The sequence below is a fragment of the Theobroma cacao genome, chromosome 1 (genome assembly GCF_053813885.1).
Source record: "Theobroma cacao isolate CCN51 chromosome 1, ASM5381388v1, whole genome shotgun sequence".
Classification (NCBI taxonomy): Eukaryota; Viridiplantae; Streptophyta; class Magnoliopsida; order Malvales; family Malvaceae; genus Theobroma; species Theobroma cacao.
In genome coordinates this window covers 41,660,503-41,681,338 of record NC_142639.1, presented here as the reverse complement: position 1 = coordinate 41,681,338, position 20,836 = coordinate 41,660,503, and the positions used below count along the sequence as shown (strand labels likewise).

The 20,836-nt window shown below is 35.1% G+C and overlaps 3 protein-coding genes across 5 annotated transcripts; 1 reads left to right on the top strand and 2 right to left on the bottom strand.

The window, feature by feature from the left end:
* Positions 1-25: 25 nt before the first annotated feature.
* ARABIDILLO-2 lies at positions 26-7,664 on the bottom strand. 2 transcript variants are annotated; one of them, XM_018113848.2, is made up of 12 exons: positions 5,496-7,664; positions 5,082-5,240; positions 4,904-4,984; positions 4,648-4,779; positions 4,040-4,167; positions 3,485-3,572; positions 2,835-2,929; positions 2,171-2,234; positions 1,898-2,073; positions 1,258-1,482; positions 704-788; positions 26-557 (listed from the first exon to the last, which is right to left on the bottom strand). In XM_018113848.2, exons 1-12 carry the CDS (start codon positions 6,843-6,845, stop codon positions 381-383), a joined length of 2,760 nt encoding a protein of 919 aa, XP_017969337.2. In that variant the 5' UTR covers positions 6,846-7,664; the 3' UTR covers positions 26-380. The 2 variants fall into 2 exon arrangements, with proteins under 2 accessions (XP_017969337.2, XP_007052290.3); XM_007052228.3 differs by having other exon boundaries at positions 1,258-1,479; positions 5,496-7,662.
* A 5,218-nt stretch (positions 7,665-12,882) lies between these two features.
* Positions 12,883-16,615, top strand: CAT9 (cationic amino acid transporter 9). The gene is made up of 8 exons (XM_007052226.3): positions 12,883-13,168; positions 13,268-13,680; positions 13,939-14,115; positions 14,273-14,497; positions 14,586-14,762; positions 15,242-15,478; positions 15,787-15,876; positions 16,028-16,615. The coding sequence occupies exons 1-8, from the start codon at positions 12,937-12,939 to the stop codon at positions 16,169-16,171; spliced, it is 1,695 nt and encodes a 564-aa protein (XP_007052288.1). The 5' UTR covers positions 12,883-12,936; the 3' UTR covers positions 16,172-16,615.
* A 409-nt stretch (positions 16,616-17,024) lies between these two features.
* LOC18614456 (FKBP-like peptidyl-prolyl cis-trans isomerase family protein) lies at positions 17,025-20,414 on the bottom strand. Of its 2 annotated transcripts, none has more exons than XM_018129982.2 (7): positions 20,328-20,414; positions 19,471-19,552; positions 19,179-19,393; positions 18,822-18,931; positions 18,058-18,166; positions 17,824-17,900; positions 17,025-17,312 (listed from the first exon to the last, which is right to left on the bottom strand). In XM_018129982.2, the coding sequence occupies exons 1-7, from the start codon at positions 20,374-20,376 to the stop codon at positions 17,193-17,195; spliced, it is 762 nt and encodes a 253-aa protein (XP_017985471.1). In that variant the 5' UTR covers positions 20,377-20,414; the 3' UTR covers positions 17,025-17,192. The 2 variants fall into 2 exon arrangements, with proteins under 2 accessions (XP_017985471.1, XP_017985472.1); XM_018129983.2 differs by having other exon boundaries at positions 17,025-17,308.
* Positions 20,415-20,836: the final 422 nt, after the last annotated feature.

Genomic DNA, 20,836 nt, shown 5'->3' with positions numbered 1-20,836 from the left:
ACAACTAACAAAGCTACTATAAAACTTTCCAAAGGAAAAAAGAAAAAGTTGTCATTAATACTGGTTCAGACACAACAGGGGCCATACCTATTAAGTCCTAAGAAGGCATTTATGATTATATAGAAGGTATTGTTGCAATGAATACAGACACAAAAATGATGAGGTACAGGTTTACATCAATTCCCCATGCAAAGATTTGTTACAAGAAAGGGGAAGGAGATTCACCCAAACCTAAAAGAAGAATTTAAACAACAAATTGGGAGAGAAGCAAAAAGACTATGCAAACTTGTTCTGATAGTTCTTATATTCAAAAGGTTGCAGGACTGTAAAATGTCCTCATGGCATATGAAAACCCTTGCCTAATAAAAAAGTTTCCTGAATTAGATGGAAGGTTCTACTTGGTGGTGCTCGAGGTTTCTAAGTACAATTCTTGCAAAGATTTTAGCCTCAATAGGGGCAGTTGCTGCTGCGGCTGCAGCACGAAGAACCCTTGCTGCTCCAGCACCTTGCATAAGGCTAGCATGGTGCACAGCATGTCGGCCGCCAGGAATGGTGAACTGCAGTTGAATAAAATAACAAAGTAACGTGTAAAAATCCCTTGGTGTATGTTTAGCAGTACACATTATGCTTCATAAAGAAGAGTTCTGCAAACAGGATCTTCATAATTACTGGAGGCAAGAGGGAATCCATATGCATAAATTACCTGGAGTAGAGCAAATGCAGCACATGCCTTGAGTATTGAAGAAGCATTTCGAAGCATGGAGACAAATCTTCCAATTTCAGCCCCACTAAGGAATAGAAAAGTCACGTTAATTTAGAGAGATTAAGTCACACCCCCCCCCCCCCCCCCCCCCCCAACACACACGCACATGCAGGTATGGCGAAAGAGAGCTAGCATCAAAAGATGACACTGATACTTTACATGATTAATGAATTCCAACCAGTGCAAAGTAGCTGGAACAGAATTTTTAATGAAGAAAATTTTCAAAACTCATCAAATGGAACATTTTAACAACAGCAGTAGAGGGGGAGACAGATACCATACTGGAGGTCATCTTTCACAAGCTTTATTAAAAGCATATTGCATTCCTTCCATAAATTTACAAAAGTGTTTCTTCATTGACATCTATAGTGGGCATTTTCTTCTTTAAAAGCATGCCAAATTTTTTTCTGCAACTTCATGTTATGAAATGGAGATTGGCAAACATAACCATCTTACAGCACAAATGCAGGGGGAGAAGGATGAGGGAAGGAAACCTGCATCTCAGATGCCCTGCTTCTTGAATACGAGCTCTTTCAGTTACTTGTGCCAATGCTGCTGGAGCTGACGAAGCAGCAGCTGCTGCAAATGCTTGAGGATCGGAGAATGTAAGAATAAAAGCTTCAATATGCTTCAAAGCCATTCTTCTGGCCCCATCCAAGCTCACACTCTTAGAAGTGATTTCGGATGATGTGCCCATTGGAGCAAACTCATCAATTCTGCTAAAAATATCATACAAAGCAAATCATCACCAAGATGGTTCTGGCAATTTTTCTCACAGGACACATACAAGACATTAGGTGCCTTTGACATTGCATCTTACGCATGTATAATGAACCACTAATTGCTTGGTAATCTCAACCTTATCTCTCAGACTATTCACCCACTCCAACCCTTCTTTTTTTTCCTTCTAGCAGATAGTGACTCGTACAATTTAATTTTCTTAAAAAGCATTGTTGAATACCCCCCTGCAGGACCTATTTGATATATTGGAACTTATTTGAAAGATTTCAGAACAGAAAAATAGATGATGAATTTTATCTATACATAACTTCACCAATTTACTCTATTTATAAGATGCTTTGACAAAGATAAGTTATGTTAAAAGTCTATGCAATTAATACTAGAACCAATTACCTCCCATCAAACATGTATGCCAGTGCCAATGCAGCCATGAAGCGTGCCATCTTTGATACCGATGAAGAACAAAGATGAACAAGTGCAGGAACCCCACCTTCTTCCACTATCCGAAGAGCGTTACTATGGTTAAAAGCAAGGTTCCAAAGAGCCCCTGCAGCAGTTTCATGAACATCCTGAAAGCAAAAGCATAAGTTAAGATCAACTCAAATGCCACTTAAAACAAAAATAGATTATACACTAGCAGAAAGGGCTGGCTTATGAAATGCTTACTTCAGCATCAGAGCGTGCAAGTGCAATCAGGGGTGCAACACCTCCTTCTCGTCCAATAGCGATGCTAACAAAGACCAAACGTAAATAGCATCAATGTTCTGACTATTAGTGCTCCACAGTAATAAAATGAGAATATCTGCCTGGAATAATGTATGAACAAGAAGAAAAATGCAGTTGCACCATTAACAGTAAGAAAGAAGTTATTTGATTCTGTTCTGCCTATCATCCAGTAACAAACTTCCATCTCTCATCCTGAAGCTGTGGTAGTGGTAATCATGATGACAAGAAGCACAGAGTTATAGACTCATGCTGCTCAGCTCAAACATGCAAGCTGAAGACTTCAGAACAGCAATATACAAATCGCTAAAGGTTTAGGGCCATATCTACTAGCACCACCCTCTTTGGTGAGGCCAAATAATGGATGATAGCTGATGATTATGACAACTGCATAGTTTGGAAAAGAAGAAAGAAGACGGAAGGCATCATAAATAACAGGGTTTCTGCCGCTGTACAGTTAGGCCTTGTATTCCAAAAACATTAAAAACTCCATGAGGGCCAAAGTTGAAAATTTTTCTCACTTAATGCATTCAGACTTCAGGAGTTCTATTACTAGCTCTTGCATGGATTGCATATCCATGTACAAAAGAAAAAAGAAATGCATTACCTGTTGGCTTCCGAGACTGACAATCCCCACAGAGCACCTGCTGCCCTCTCCTGAAGACCTGGCGAAGCATTTGAACAGGATTGGGCAAGAGTAACCTACATAAAAACATAAAACCAATACCTTTAAGATGTAGTGAACTCTTGACTAAATGAAACACATATTACAACAAAAATTTTATTCACATCAGCTCTACCAAAGAATTATCAGAAAGCCAAGAGCACAATTCAACTAATCTTTAACATTACTCAATTTCTGTAGCACTTCATTATAGTGTCTAATAATTCAGGATTTAGACTTTTGCATGCCACTAACACAACAAGGGTAAAGGACCACAATAAAACACGGAAGATGTATGTTGAAATTCATGACAAGCATATAAGAGAAAGCCTCACATGACCAAGACACATCCTTTCTGCATCTATACATATTAAGGTAGATTTACACATTTAATGCAGAGAACATGTTAAACAATTTAAAAGTACAGAGAAAAATTGTCCAAGCAAAATGATGTGGACCTAAAAATGACTAGATATTTGGGAGGGTTTTAGTAGACCTCAAACAATTATCCTATGCTGCACATAATGGTTACAAAGGCTACCCCTGCTTAGATGGGGGGAGCAATTAGAGGCTAGAAAAGGTAAATATCATACCAATGCCTCAACACCACCAGCTGCTGCAATTGCTTCTCGATTTCTGTCATCAAATGACAAATTCCACAATGCACCAGCAGCTTCTTGCCTGTTTCAATTAGCCGATATCATCATACACACTAGAACAAACCTATTACAGAAACTACATAATTTTTGTGCATGGAAAAAAGTGTTAAGGTCTATGAGCTATAGACTAGATTAATTATTGTGGGATCAACAGAAAAATGAAACAAGCCAATTCAAATATTGTGGGATTAGCAAGAGGAATATTGAACTGAATTTACAGGCAAAAGCATCTAATAGAGGTACAAAAAATAGAACGATGGTGTTCAGCAATCAGAAACTTGGAATAAGAATCCAGTGGAACTAGAGGCAAAAATGTATGGAAAACTAGGACATAATGCCTCAAGCACCAGCCAAAATCAATTCTAAATCTTCAATTCCATGCTGCCAACACAGCAAAAATAATAATGAGAAATGCATTCACAATAACATGCGCAAATGAATACATTTAAGATATTCAAGAGCCATCGGAAATATGTGATTATAAATTACCTGACACCTTCATGAGGAGAACGTGTAAGTTGAACTAGGGCTTCAAGAGCACCTGCCTCTTGGCCTACAGCAGCATTGTTACTGTTGCTATCACCATGTGCAGCCAAATTTGCTAAGGCACGAGCAGCCTAGCATATTTGGACATGAAATTAATCAACTCACACCAAACATGTAGTATATGGTATCACAAATAATCCTTAAATGCTTTAAAACAAGGCTAGATTCCAACAGAAATGAAAAGAAAAGCAAGTTGAAAATTAAAGCCATGATTTGGAATTTGGAATTTACTGGCTTTCTTAATTTGAGTGTAACTGTTTTAATTAAGCATTTGCACACGAAAGCATGTTTAGCATTGAAAGAAGTACGTTATAGTTTCAACGAGGGTACTTAGAAAAATTCAACAATCTAGAACAATGTGACAAAATATTCTAGAGCATTGCTGTATTACTTCGCTATGTTATTGTGACTGTGGGTGTATAACACACAGCAAAGATCAAATAATTTGAAAAGCCATTCTAATCATTTCAAATCAAAACCCTTCAGTGGAACTGTAGTGATTATGTCATGCACAGTCCAAAGTTTCCTCTTAATTGTGACAGTAATGGCACCTGTTCTTGCACTCCTTCAAACTTGCCGTTACGTGCAAGCATCACCAACGCATGCACACCACCTGCAATGGCAACTTCCATACTACATTTATCATCAGCTGCCAAATTTGCCAAGGCGCCAGCTGCACGTTCCTGAAAACACACAGAAATTATGATCCAACCAACAAACTATAGCCTGACAACAACTCCAACCATGCGCATGTAAAATGCTATTGATATTTAAACATAGTACAAAAGCAAAATAAGAGAAACATACAAGAACTCCATCACCACCAGAGGACCATTTGAATATGAGGTCGACCAAAGCCTTCACTCCACCAGCCTCAGCAATTGCAGCCTATTTTTTTTTTTAAAAAAAAAACATGGTTAGAACTAGACATTGAAAGCTTATGTTCCCATTTCTCATGTATGAGAAAAAGCACTGAATATACAACCTTGTGCTCTTCCCCAACAGAAAGATTCCATAGCCCTCCAGCTGCCTCCTCAGCAACCAGCCTGTTCATGGACCTCGCCAACCCAGCAAGGATATTAATTCCTCCTTCTTCAGCTACAGCTTTTGCAACATTCGCATTGACAGACAAGTTTGCTATAGCCTATGCCATCAAAAATTCCAAATCAACTCAAATTTCAAATAATAAACTAGCAACCTCAGTATTTAATAAAATTAATGGAAAACGATAATGCACACAGAAGTATTGTGAATGACATATTTTATAGAAAACTTAAGTATCAAGCCATCCTATGATCACTAGAATAAACAAAACCGGTTTAAAAAAATGAACATCATGATAGTTGAACTGTGATGATAAAACTATATTTTCTCCAAAATAGGAATAAAAGTAAGTAACCTTTGCTGCCTCCGACTGAAGCCCTTCTCGCCAAGATTTTGCTAGGTTCAGAAGAAGTCGGATCCCACCATCTCGCATAACTGCTTCGGCCCTTTCACAATCTATGCTAGCATTTTCATCATCAATAACAACAAAAGTCGCAAGTCCAGTGGCTGCCCTTTCTTGAACATCCTCTTGTGAGCTCTGCATTAAGCTAAGCAACAGAGCTGCCCCTTGCTTAAGCCAGAAATTATCAAGACCTTGTGGATTGCTCTCAGCTGTACGCAAAAGTGTGTGAGATAAGATCCATTCAAGCCAAGTCATGATCTCATTCAAGTTTTTATCGTTGTTCTTCGAGCACCTCCAATCCAAAAATACATTCCTCCCTTTCTTTGTAGTTTCGGCAAATAAAGAAGATAGTCCTCTAAAAATATCTGTAAAAAGAGCAAGTAACAATTTGCCTTTGGTTTTAATGGTGCTAATGCTAGTGTCCTCTTCAAGAACTGCACAATTCAAAGCACACAAAACCTTCAAGCTCTGGGATGCGGATAACAATCTATAAACAGCAGTTGGACCAATATCAGTTCTTGAAACATCCAACCCAATCAATTTAGGCAGCTTGTGCCAGAGAAGTGAAACGACACCCCATTTCATATTTGATGTCCCTGCAACAGAGAGGAACTGAACAGATACAATATTTCCCAATGCTGCCTCATCAACATTTAGACAATCAAGGAACCCAACATCAACCAGATTTAGACAGTGCTTAGCCAAAGCATTGATTGCATCAGCATGAACATCCCTTATTCCAGACAACCGAAGTTTCTTCAATTTTGGACAGCATATAGCTATTGCTTTTATAGCATCACCCGTGATCCTCTCACAGAAGTCTGGCCCGAGCTGAAGACTTTCCAGAGCCTCGTGTCGAGCAACAATCACAGATAGAGTAGCATCGGTTATTTTCCTGCAGTAATCACCGCTTATTTCACGCAAGTCCTTAGCTTGAAGATGAATTATTGCATCAGCAGACTCTGCCCCACGAAACCTAAGCTTTTGAAGATTCACACACCTAGAAGCAAGTGAAGTAGCCATTCCAGTATCAAATTTATGAGCACGAAGATCCAATGAACTCCATAAACACTGAGAACCACCCAAACCCCTCCACGTCCTACATGTTGATGACAAGCTCTCCCTATCACGATAATTCAAACATGAAAACAACTGAATCACTGTATCATCAGGCAAGCTTGTCCAATCCACAGACTCATTTCTCTCAGGACGTAAATCCTCGTCTTCCAATTCATGGTAACTTAGTGAAACAACGTTATCCTTTCCTTTCTTAGCCACCTTGCGCCGCACCCTACGACTCATATCTTTGATCAGTCTGAAAAGGACTCCAGATACCAAAATCCTTGGAACCTCAAAGCAACTAAACCCTATAACCAGTAAGCTCACACACGACGAACTAAATGCATATACCCTTCAAACTCAAATACCCAATTCATAAAACCACTTAACAGGCATAGACAGACCAAAAAAGCAATAGTGTTTGGCCTCAAAAACCCTAACCCTCAAAGCAGTAATGGAATTGTATGTATGTCACAACCAACATATCTTAAATTTGATAATTTACAGTAATCAAATTGTCCGATATCAATAACCCAATAAAATCTATAATCATAAATGCATTGCAAGGAAGAAAATTGAATGCTCTTCTCAAACCTGAGAGTTCAGGCTTTCTGGGCATCCGGGTAAACCCTTAAATCTCGTAGCTTTCAGATTAAATCACTAACCCTTTTTATTATGTGATTGCATTGAAGAAGCTTCAATGGAAAAAGGAGAGAAAGAGAAAAGAGAAAGAAAAGGAAAGAGAGTTGAAGAAGCGTCGGAGAGAATTCAGGCGAGCATGTGAGAAAAAGCAAAGAAATAAACCAAACCCTCAAGGCATGCGTCCCAAAACTCTCTTGGGCTAATTCTCATTTTTGTTTTTCACCCAAGGAAATAGAGCGAGAGGGAGAGAGAGACAAAGGTTTGGAGGGATAATGGGAAAATTGTAGTAAGAATTTTACAGCATTAAGATGTATGAAATCATGGCAGAAAAAGAGTAATATTTCTTCTTCTATTTTTTTTTTTTTTTCTTGAGAGGAAGAGTAAACCCTTTTTTTATCAATGGAGAGTACATATAATCAGTACTCCATGGGAGAAATATTTCCTCGTCACAATAGTTTCGTTACATTCAACACTAAATATGATTTTCTTCGTATACTTAATTGAGGTTTTTTATAGCATGTTACAATTTCATGAATAAAAGTTTTTTTTTCTTTTTTTTTAATTATTTGATATTTTTACGATAAGATAAGATGTGAGTTATATTTAAAAATTATTTATTTTAAATTAATAAATTATCATAATTGATAGATCATATGTGTTGAAGTAAATAAATAAACAATCTTGATAGTGGATATCTGTTCAAATTTAAACTTAAGTCCAAAAATAAACTTCGGAGAGATTTTTTATTGATTCTCATTAATTCTTGATTAATAGAGAAAAGTAATCGAAGAAAAAAAAAATAATCTTGATCATCGATATCTTTTCAAATTTGGACTTAAGTTGAAAAAGGGCATTGAGATTTTCTATCATTCTCTCTAATTTTCAACCAAAACAAAGAGAACAAGAAGAGAGGGAATTATGAGAAAAGTGATGGAGCTTAATATTAATGGTTAACTAATTATTATTAATTAAAATATTATTAATTATTTTACATCCATTTAATATTGACGTAATGTTAATGTGAATAATAAAAAATAACACATAGATATATTATTATATAATATTAGTATATCATGTTATTATCAATCATAACGTGTTAACTTATTATATTAACGCCATGTAGTATAAAATAATAAATGATATTTTAACTAAATTAATCATTAATTATAAGAATTTATTTGATTAAAAATAAAAATATAAAAACTTAATTGAATGTAATAAAAGTATAAAAATTTATTTAAAATTTTTAAATTTTTTTAAAAAATATTACATCCAAAAATAAAGATACTTTATTGAAAATATATCTTGCATTTAATCACGCATTCCAACAATCTTTACATCAACAATGATAATGTAAGTCTAAAATTACTTTTTATCAAACTGAGTAATTTACGAATTGTGATATTTCTTGTAAATATTGGAACTCAATAGCATGATAAATAATAATTAAAATAAGATAAAACTAACAAGGTCTTAAAATCATTATATTCCAAAATTATTGGCTTTGCTTAAGTTTATACATGTATTTTCATTTTTTAAAAATAGGTAAACCTATATTTGGTTATGTAAATTAATTAAAATAAAATTGTTTGAATTATGAAACAATATTAGTGTTGTTTTTAATTTATTTTAATTATAAGACTATATATAATAACACATAATTAATAAATATGAATCAAAAACTCACATTCAAATTTTATTTTTTGAGTCAAGATATTCTAATTAAAAGAGAGCTAACATATTTAATATATGTTGTTGTATGCAGTTAAGGTATATATACATAGTACCTTCCAATTTGGCCAAAATTTTGTTTATTTTAGATAAAAAATTTATATTTTTTTAAGTTAATTAAGCTCCGTTTGATTCATATTTTGCCTTTTGTTACTCCTTTTGTCCTTTTTTTTCATATTTTTTGGATATTCCAAAATGAAGTTTTTAAAAAAATTTGTAGACACATAATACTCTTACATTTATGTATAATAAATTTATTTTTATATTTTGTTTACTTTATATTATTAAAAATTTAAATTTTAATATAAAACATATCAAAGTTAATTTTTTTATCTTAATTTTCGTGGAAATAAAAAAAGGCAAACATTTAAAGACAAATTGATTATTTGTTTTATAGTTTTTTATTTATTTATTTTTACTTTTCAGTCATCATTTTACAAAAGGAAAAATAAAAAAATCAATTAAATAGAATTTAAATTAACAGAAAAATCTTTCTCTAAAACTAATTAATAAAAAGTAAATTTTCTCAGCAATCAAAGCTAAACGAGTCCACGTAGTTCTCAAGTGCTTTAGTATTCACACGTGTTGACCCAATATTCGGAGTATCCATTCAAAAATTAAAATTCTCGCGCATATTTAAACCCACGCCGTCGTCCACGTCGTCCCCACATTCACAAGCATTTTCTTCCCAATTTTCTCTCCAAATTTTTTTTTTCCCATCATCCAAACAATAAAATGGAAGCGCGTCAGCGGAAACCAACCATGTTGTTCCACTTGAGTAACAACCTGCTCGGAATCATCGACTTGCTAACATTCTTGTTCTCAATCCCGATCTTGGGAGCGGGGATCTCGCTGAGGAAGGGCGGCATGACGGAATGCGTTATAACAGACGACACGACGCTGTGCAACATCGGAGGTTTTAATCACGGATCATCTCTCTGGCGGGCTTCATCGGCTCGTGCTGTGGGGTGGCGCCTCTGCTCCGGGTCTACCTCACCTTTATCCTTGTAACAATCCTACTCGCTTGTGTTTCACCGTTTTCACATCCTGCCTGAGCAGTAAAGGTTCCGGCGAGGCACTTCCGGGAAAAGCGTACAAAGAGTACAAGCTCGGACATTATTCCAACTGGATTCAGAAGGAAGTCAACGAAACCCAGAACTGGAATAAGATCAAGAACTGCATTGTTGACACTAAGCTTATCTCAACGATACCGTCTAAAAGTTCCATAAGGAGCGTTTGGTTGCTGTAAACCGTCGGAAGGCAGCGGATTTAAGTATAGGAGTCCGACAAACTGGACGGAGGAGAATGGGGTGTAAGGTAATCCTGATTGCAAACCATGGGAATATGGGATAATGATCATTTTGTGCTTAAACTGCCAATCTTGCAAGGAAGGGGTGGCAGATAATCTAAACCATACCTTGAAAAAGGAGGCCACGGTCAACGCCGTCTCCATTGTTCTCCTCATCATCGTATACTGTCTGGGTTGCTGTGCTTACATAAACAAATTGAGAGACAATGCTTCTAATAAAGAGTCGAAGTCTTCATCAGCTTGTTAAGTTACCGGTTAGTTTTGTTGAGGGTTGGATTTAATTTTGAATTTTTGTAATTAGCATTTAATTAGGGTCATTTAATTTTTGCTTAATAAATTTTGTTAATTAACCTATTTGTTCGGGTTTCATTGGATTTCTGTTTGATGCAGTGTTTATGTAATAAAAGAGCCTTCTTTATATGATACTACACTATCATTATTATTCTAGCATGTATCTTTTGACAACTATGTAGATTTGGACACATATATTACCACGACAAGAGATTACGGAATTAAATAAATTTAAGTTTAAAATTATAGCATGAAATTTGAAATTAATTTAAATTATGTAATTAATCGTGTTATCGCGTCAATTAATTTAATATAATATTTTTAACATATTTATAGTATTTATATAAATAGGTTAATAGTTTCAATTGTGTTTAAAAGAGTTTATGGTGTTAAAATCTAATCTTGTTATGTCGTGTAATAAGTTGTATTTAAAATCTTAATCTATTCAATTAATTGTGTAATATTATTATTTATTTATATAATTATTAATATTTTATCTAAATACAATACGATTACGACACTTTACAGATGATGTTCACTGGTCTTTGTATGAGACCACCAATAAAGATAGTATTTTGACTTTGAAAAACCTTAAATTGTGAAGTTGACATGAAATTGAACAAGGAGACAATTAATTAATGAATATTTAAAGTTTGCAACGGTCTTACCAAAATAGTACTAATTAACATTCCCAATTTTCATTAATCTCCATGAAAATCTCATGGCAAAATAAAAGATAAAACATATATAATTTTTATTTTTTATTTTCTTAAAACTTAAATAACATGAACATAAAATATACACATACTTACATATATATATCTACATACAAACAAAAAGAATTTTTTTTTTAATCTCAATCGTTTTCAAACGTTAATTTGATACAAGTGAAGAAAATATATTGTATTTCCATTGCCATGCTCGAATGATTGTTAAACCACCATTAATGATTAATTTTCCAACTCTTAATTTTTTGAACAAGGTAGGAAGCTAAAGGTGGAGACAGTAATGAATAATAAATATCGCAGCAGAATGTTGCCAAAAAGGTGCTTTATACATTTATTTTTGAACAGCTTCACAAATTATAATGATTAGCTACCTTAATTTTTATAATAATTATTATTATCATGATAGCCTACCAAGAAAGAAAAAGAAAATTCTATACTACTGATACAAAGGCTAAAAATGAAAATTTTAATCACTTTATTTGATTACCATTAATATTTAGAATAAACTCTACTTGTATCTTCTGTGATTTCCCCTTTTTTTCCCCTTAAATTAATATATTGTGCATAAATATTAGATTTTATCTAATAAAATTATTAAAATACCCTCAATTCAAAATCAACTTATTTTTAATCAGATTTAAAAGATACATTAAAACTTTTATAAATTAATATTCGCTAAATTAATAATCTCGATTAAATTGTATTTTTAATCGATAATGATTTTAAATCAATGTGGTAAATTAATAATTCGTTAAATTTATAAAATAATACATTTAAAAAAAACATATAAGTTTCACTTGATATATAAATTAATAATCTTCTTATACATCAAAATTGTACGCACACATATACGCATGACTCAATTAAGAAACCTTTATAAATTATGAATTCAATGTTACTTGAAATTAATCTCCTTGGACCTGATCATCTCTAAATTTTCTTGGTGCATTAAGAAGTTATGGTATAGTATTATCGTATTATAAGAAAAAATTATATAATATGATTATTGTTTTGAGTGTATCTCTTTGCGTGACAGATTCAATATTAAAGTTGATGTCAAATGACTACTTTATACATCAATTAAGCATTAAAAAAGCTTAATTAATGTATAAGCTAATAAATTATTAATTAAATATTATTTTAAATAGTATAAGAGTTATGGGTCCATATTTTTTAAGTTTTAATCCAAAAAATATTAAGACATGCCTATATAATGGAAGAAGGCTTTTAATTATAAATTATAAATTTATTTTATTTTTTATTGATACAAGATTAGTGATATGGATGAGATTTATTTTAATTTTTATTATTTTATATTTTTTAAAATTAAAGATTTTAAATTAGACTTCTCTAAATTGGCATGGGTTAATTGGCCTAACAAAATAGAAGGGAAGGCATGCATGAATCTAAACAAGAAAACAGCCAAATACAGAAAAGTAATTAATGAGTAAAGGACAAAAACAGAAAGAAAAGTTTAATAATGAAAAAACAATATGAGCAGATTTAAAATGCCTAAGGGCAGGCCTCGAGATCCGGACCTAACCCCAACAAATCCCGACAATATAAATAAGATCAAATACCATCATGACACGAAAATATTCACTGCAGCAACAAGTCTTCGGTTCCCGTACACATGGGGAGCCAACAGAAAGATGCCACCTCCTCTTCTTCTTGCTTCTCTCATTTCTGCTCCTCCGCACTTAGAGCCAAAACTCTAAACCCCTCCTTCGGCCGTGCTACCTCTGGGGGCGATGGCCTCATCCGCCGCCTCGGCATCCTCGATCTTCTTCTCCTTGGCGTCGGTGCATCTATCGGTGCTGGCATCTTCGTTGTCACCGGTACCGTGGCTCGCGATGCTGGCCCCGGTCCGTGTCAATTCACTCTCTTCCTCTTTTTCTTTTTCTCTCTTGAGTTCCCGGATTTCATTTGAATTGAATTTTTGGGTGATTTCGTTTCTGTTATAGGAGTGACGATAAGTTTCATACTCGCGGGAGCTTCGTGTGTGTTGAACGCGCTGTGTTACGCGGAGCTAGCGTCGCGGTTTCCGGCCGTAGTCGGAGGCGCTTATTTGTATGCGTATACGGCGTTCAATGAAATCACAGCGTTTCTTGTGTTCATGCAGTTGATGTTGGATTATCATATCGGGGCAGCTAGTATTGCGCGTAGCTTGGCAAGCTACGTGGCTACGTTTTTCGAGCTCATTCCTGCTTTGAAAGGAAATATACCGGCCTGGATTGGTCACGGTGGCGAAGAATTCTTTGGAGGAACTCTGTCTATTAATATTTTGGCTCCGATTCTTCTTGCCCTTTTGACTATTGTTCTCTGTAGGGGTGTTGGAGAATCTTCTGCTGTTAATTCTTTCATGACTGCAACCAAGGTACTCTCTTTTTGAAGGGTTCGTTTGGTTTTTCCTTTCTGGAAGTAACAAATATCATATTCGGAAACAAAAATGCAAATAAGATCCGTGAATAATTAAAAGTTAACAGTTTGACGTTTGTGAGTAACAACATAAATACCAACTTTTGAGAAAGTAAGTATAGTGAAAGCAACAACTAGAGAAGGTCTTACTTAAAAGAAGGAAAAAGGTGAATTGTGGTTAACTTTTTTTTGTTTTTCCATATAAACTGTGTTGCAGATTGTCATTGTTATTTTTGTCATCATTGCTGGTGCTTTCGAGGTTGATGTAGATAATTGGTCTCCTTTTGCTCCCAATGGTTTTAAAGAGATATTAACGGGAGCAACTGTAGTGTTCTTTGCATATGTTGGATTTGATGCGGTTGCTAATTCTGCTGAAGAATCAAAGAGGCCTCAGGTATTCTTATTTTGAGATCGACTCAATACCTCATGCTGCAAAGTGTGTAATTTATAGTACAAACATTTATTTTGTATTCTAATTCTATATAGTGTCTGCTTGTTGTCTTATAGTTTCATTCTTTTATATTTCCCCTGTTTAAATTACGATATTTCAGAGGGATTTGCCAATAGGAATCTTGGGAAGTCTGCTTATATGTGTTGCATTATATATTGGTGTTTGCTTGGTGATCACTGGGATGGTACCTTACAATCTCCTGGGAGAAGATGCTCCTTTGGCTGAAGCTTTTACATCCAAGGGTTTGAAATATGTTTCCATTTTAATCAGCATTGCAGCTGTTGCTGGGCTTACAACAACCCTTCTAGTTGGTCTTTATGTCCAGGTTAACTAACTTAGAATTTCTAGTTTTTGTTATGCCCTTATTGAGTAACATGTTCCCAGTGTACATGATGGAATGTTTCTCTGAGCAGTCTCGTTTATATCTTGGGCTTGGAAGGGATGGCTTGCTGCCTTCATTATTTGCTAAAGTGCACCCAAAACGTCACACACCTATTCATTCTCAAATCTGGGTCGGTATCATTGCTGCTGTTTTGGGAGGACTGTTTAACGTGCACATCCTATCACACATTCTTTCAGTGGGTTCACTGGTATGTTGTTACCTTTTTTTTTCTTGAGAAGGTTATTGCCCAATATTTGTTTTCATCATATATATGGTTATTAAATTCTCCCAAACTATAATGCCATTTACTTTGAAGTAAGTGGACACCAAATGTGCGTGACTCACAAATTTGGAAGATGTACTGTGCTTCAGCATATGGTATATTTCCTTCTGTCATGTTTAGGTTATCAAAATAGTCTATTTTCAGCTCTGGATAGAAGCAGATATGTATCTTCAGAACTTATTACTTACTAATAACCTATCATATTATGTGCCTACCTTGGTTTCTATCACAACATGCAGTAACTTATAGAAAAGCCTGTGTTGGGTGCTATGTTGGATGGTTGTGTGAGGTCAGAGGAAATTACTCTGCATATAATAAGTTGATGTTTTGGAAAGACAGATTGGTTTAACATGTGCATGATTGCGAAGGACATGCACCTCATATTATACTTTGGTTTGTTTCAGACAGGCTATTCGGTTGTTGCAGCATGCGTTGTAACTCTTCGCTGGAAAAATAAGACAGGAAATCAAGCTTCTTCAAAATGTATGTCAACCTGGTGTGAAGGTGTCATATGCATCGTCACAGTGGCATGCTGTGGTTTTGCTACTGGAGTTCTTTACCGTTATGGTGCTTCATTTATTTTTATGATTGTTGCGGTGGTGATAGCCATACTTGCTTGTGCTGCTCTTTGCTACCGTCAGGTGATTGAATTTGTCAATATATAATTTTGTTTTTTCTACCATTCCTTTTTAATGGCAGGAAAGGAGGGTCTTTTAGGTATTATTCATCTACATGTGTCTTAATGGTGTTAGTGGAATGGTTTTTTGAATTAGGCTTTAAACAACCTTCTGAATATGGAAAACAAGTCCTTTTGCAACTGCTTTAGATTGATGCAGTTTTGGCTATTTACAGTGCAGACTTTCACTTTCTGATTGATGTAACATGGCAACTGTATCTGTAAACACCTCTTAAATAAGATTTATTGAACTCCTTAATGTCCTTTTCTCAGGCTTATTCAGATCCTCCGGGGTTCTCTTGTCCTGTGGTTCCCATTGTGCCATCTGTTTGCATTTTTTTCAACATCTTCCTGTTTGCTCAGGTATGCTTGCGAAAAGCCCTTATTACTCTCCTTTGGAATTACTGCATTAATTCTGTGAAATCAATTGACAAAGGAAATAGGACTTGACAAATTTATAGACCAATGCTGCACAGTGTTAATTAACTATTTTTTCGTTTGTTCTTTTGCACAGTTGCACTATGAAGCATGGATCAGATTTGTCATCCTCAGCGTAATATCTGTTGGTATTTATGCATTTTATGGACAGTATCATGCTAATCCAAGTTCAGATGAGACAATTATTTATCATATGGCACCCGAAGAAGATGCACACTAATTACATGTTTAGACTACATATGCTTCTCAGTATGGCTTGCAGTTTTTCATTGTATTATTGCATTGATCTTGCAATAAGAGTATTTGTGATCATATGAATCATAAGATGCTTAATGGTTGAAATACTCTGGATCAAGCCATTTGGTTAGAGAAGTTGAATAATAGGTTTGTAGATATTGAATTCTCTTCAACAATTCTAGGCTTCAAGCTGCAGTCCAATGAATAGAGAATGTTGTCTCAGTGGTGTTCTCTGCAGTGTAGTCTTAATTTCTTATCAAGTAGGTAGGTTCTCCATAAGCTGCCGTTTTCACAGCAGCACAGGTTCCTCATAGGTTTAAGTAAAGTGTACTATAAGGATCGTTGACATTTTGTAGTGTTTGCACCGAAAATTATTTCTATATTTATTTTATGTTGGCCGTGAAGAACTCAATTTTCTTCTTAGAAATGGTGTCCTATGCTAATGCAAACTGATTGCCCAATGTAAATACAAAAATACACAGGTGACAAGCATTACTCTGATAGCATCAAGAAAGTAGACATCCATCCCTACCAATGTTCAAGCGTCACTGATAAACCACAGGTGGACTCTCTCTCTTATTTGCCAAAGGGCTACATTTGCAGCTCCTGTTCTCCGATAACAGTCAGTCCCGCTGTCGGGGCAGATACTGGCCTGATCTTAGTGCAGACAGACACCCGTCCCTACTAATTTTCAAGCATAACTGATAAACCATGGTTGAACTCTCTCTCCCCCACTCTACTTTGCCAGAGGACTATAGTCGCAGCTCCTGTTCCCTGATAACTGTCAGTCCCATCGTGGGGACATCTACCGGTCGATCGTAATCCAGACAATTAAATTAGTTCCAAATGTGTCCTTTTAGTTCATCTTCTCAAGTGACATTTGAACACAAGCATGGCAACTAGTTCTTGAAAAAGAATCAGATATATTACATAATCAACTTTTCAAGTGAGGCCCGTTTCAAGGACAAGGAACAGAGACTGATTTTCCAAAATTTTCCCATCACTCAATTGCATACAAAATCAGAATAAAAAGCTATGGTTCTCCTTTGACAGTTCTGAATGCTGAGTAATTCAATGTCAAAAACTTCGAACTGTTTTGAGCTGAAAAATGTCGAAGGCCCTACCTGAAGAGGAAAACATAATTTCCACTGAATCAAGTTAATCCAAGTCGATTAATCAGAAAAAATGAAAGAAGAAAAAAAGGGCGAACCCAAGTCCATTGCAGTGTGACAGAAAAGGGAAAATGACATGGGAAATAAGCAGTATAGAATGAATGATAATAGTTTTCACAACAGAAAATATTGACTCTAACATGATCAATTGCTGGTTAAGGTGCAGTTAATCAATTGCAAGAAGCATCATATTGGATCTTAATCAGAGTTAAATTAAGAGTTGAGTAAATCGTTCTCCTTTTCTTTTCCATATCTAGACAAGTGATTGCTTGAAATTTCTATTAGTCAACCAACAAATTTACTTCCATCTCTTTCCTGAACCAAGTGCAGAAGGATGTTGAATGAATAATTTTGCTACTGGTCTGAAGTTATAGTAACATTACAAACACGAATAAAACCTGAAAAACAAAAAAAAAATAAATGATGCTAAAATAAACAGAAACAAGCTATAGGAATCACTAACCGGTGGTCCAAGTTCTGGAGGAATGATTATCCTTCTCTTCCCCCCTGGCCTCATGTCCCTAATTCCTTCCTCAAATCCTGCATATATGATCTAGTTCAGTCATTTCTTCACTTAGTTCATTGTACAGTTTATTGTTTATGTTTTGCAGGGGGCAGAAAACAGAAGGGAAGATGGGAGAACTTCCAATATCAGATAGTCATAAAGCAATGAATGCCTGACTTATAATCTATTCACCTGGAACCACTGCATTAGTTCCCATGCGGATTCTGGCAGGAGCACCCTGTATATAGGTGCTATCAATGCGCCGGCCTGACTCATTATAACCAATATAGTGAAAAGTGACCTGAAATTTTTTTCTAGTTAGGAGGAGGCATAAATGGATATAGCAGTAATATCTCTATTTCTCATTTTCCTTAGCTGTAGTGGTTAGCAAAACAAACTTTCAGAGTAAGACTATCATATAATATCTCAATTTCATAACTTTTATGCTCTATGATTTGGAGGTAAATTGTCTGATTGCAATTTAATCAATTTAAGCTCAGTAAATCCTATATTAGGGCCAGATTTTTATGCCTCTAGCTAGGTTTATTATTGTCTTTGAATTCTGAGCAATAAGATGTGCTGGATTAAGTTATCCTAATGATACAGCCAGAAAAGATTCTCTGATCAGCAAAATGAAGCCACTGGACTTTATCATGTTTTTGGACAGAAGAATGCTGAGACAAGAACCTTTCTCTTAATGACACAAGATTACCACAAATGCAGCCAAGATAAATCATGTTGAGGTTGATACCAATTCCATCAAATGGTAAAAACTAAATGTAATACCCTACGACAAATAATTTCCTTTCTGTATTTTGAAAAAATGTCAAACATGTTACACAAATTGCACTCATTTTCCCAAAATAACTTATGTATTGCTTTTTTTTCTTAACACTAGAAAGAACCCAGAGCAAAAGGTAATGAACAGATGGTTCAAAGACAATGAAAGAAAAAACCTGTTGACCAGCCTTTGGGCAATCACCTTTACCAACTTCATAATCCCGGTATACAAGCCCTGAATCACTCTTTTTATAATCCTCTGAAGCTACAACCTTAACCTCAAAACCTGAATCAAATGTTTAAAATTTAGTGGTGGTTAGAGGAATTTATAGATGGTTTACAATGACTAAAAGTCGGAATCCTTCCCTCCTTGGCTTCCTCAGAGAGAAAGAGAGAATGATAGATGAAGAAAAATCACAAATATGTTGATCAGAAAGATTATTTGGGTTCAGAATGGGTATAATACTTGTAGATGAAGTACATTCTGCTAGACATTGCTACACTGTTTGACTTTCTATCATTGCAACACAAACCTTCTCTGATGAAATTTGGAAAGTCATCGGGAGCATTGTTCTCTTTCTGTCTCCTTTTATTCTGTTCTAGCAAGCGTTTTTCATCATAGGGGTTCTTACTCTTGGTCTTTCCAGAGGAAGACAAGGTTGGAGACAGGCCTGATGAGACCAAAAGGAAAAGAAGAAACCTACGACTTGAGTTTCCCTCCTGATGGGATACATATCTGTTCTGCACTCTGGCCGTGAACATGAAGGTAAGGACCTAAGCAACCTTTAAAATACAGGAAACAAGGAGATTGTAACAAAGGCTCACCCGTTATCTTTCAAGCTGTGACTCAAGCAGCAAAATGCATTTTTCTTCTTTTGAGTGGAGAAAATTCCTACCCTGGAATATGCTGAAATGTCGGATGTCAAAAAGTATGAACAAGACATACTAATATTTTAAGAGGTACACATGTAAGTTAATTGCTTGATTGAGAAAAGTAATGCTTGAAAGATAACAACAAGAACCAAGAGTGGTCAAAACCCAATGTAGTTCACAGTTCAAAGATCAAACAGAACATAAGAGGTTCAAATAGGCACCACCAGAAACTAGTAATATACTAAATAAACAAGGATTTCATGTCAATAAACACAGTGATGATGAATTGACCAAATACTTGTGCGTCAGGAAAACATTCTGATTGTCAAAAGGTTAATCAAAGTGCATTGATAGTCTAAGCACTACGGAATAAAGTACAAGAAGTAATGAAAAATCCTGTCGCATCAAACGAGAAAGCCAAAAGCTGACAGTAAATGTCCTTGCTTGCCGCTTCATAATTCTATGGAAGTTACCTAACTGAGTTTCCAGTTAAAAGTTGCTTCCGCAGAGTTGTTTCCAGGTACATTAAGTCGTTAAGTTGTTACCAACAGAGACATAGATTTTCTTTCTATAATTCTAGAATCACTTCAGGGGTCAAGTACTTTCCACTTAACTCGCTACCCCAAGTTCTTCTTATCCCATTCAAGGAGAGTAAGAATTGAGAATTAAGGAGAAGAAATTTCAAAGAGCAAATTAGAGACACGCAGAAATGGAAAGCAAAATCTCTGTTCGAAGAACGACAAAGTGTTCAATCCCATGGTTATGGAGATATACAAATGTAAATGTATGACAGAGGAAAAGAGACTTACAGAGAAACGATGGCTTAGACAGAAGAGGACTTGAGAGAATCATGGGCATGGCTTCTTTTCCAGGCTGGAATTGCCGTTTTGCAGTTTGCTCGTATGTTATCCTCAGTTGCGGGTAAATTGTCTAAATATCACAACACCCCCTGCCATTTCTTAATATTTCCCTTACTTCCCCAAAAGGTTTATTACATGTTCAATTTAGTACGTTGCTCTTGTTCTATCCTTTTCCACTGTGAAATATGAATCTTTTTAATAGACATTTTGAGTTTGAATCTCCATGTTTAATCAGTCAACTGAGTTCACCAAATATATTTCGAGCACATTCAAAGTATTGATAATATAAAATTAGTCACATGATACCAAGGGAAGTAACTTATTTTTATTATCTTTAACAAAAGGTATATATTACAATTTTCAACTTACAAGTCTAAAATTCATTCCATCTCTTATTAATTGTTCAATTTTTTTTATTACATTAATTTTTTGCTCATAAAAGAGAGAAACCTTTTTTA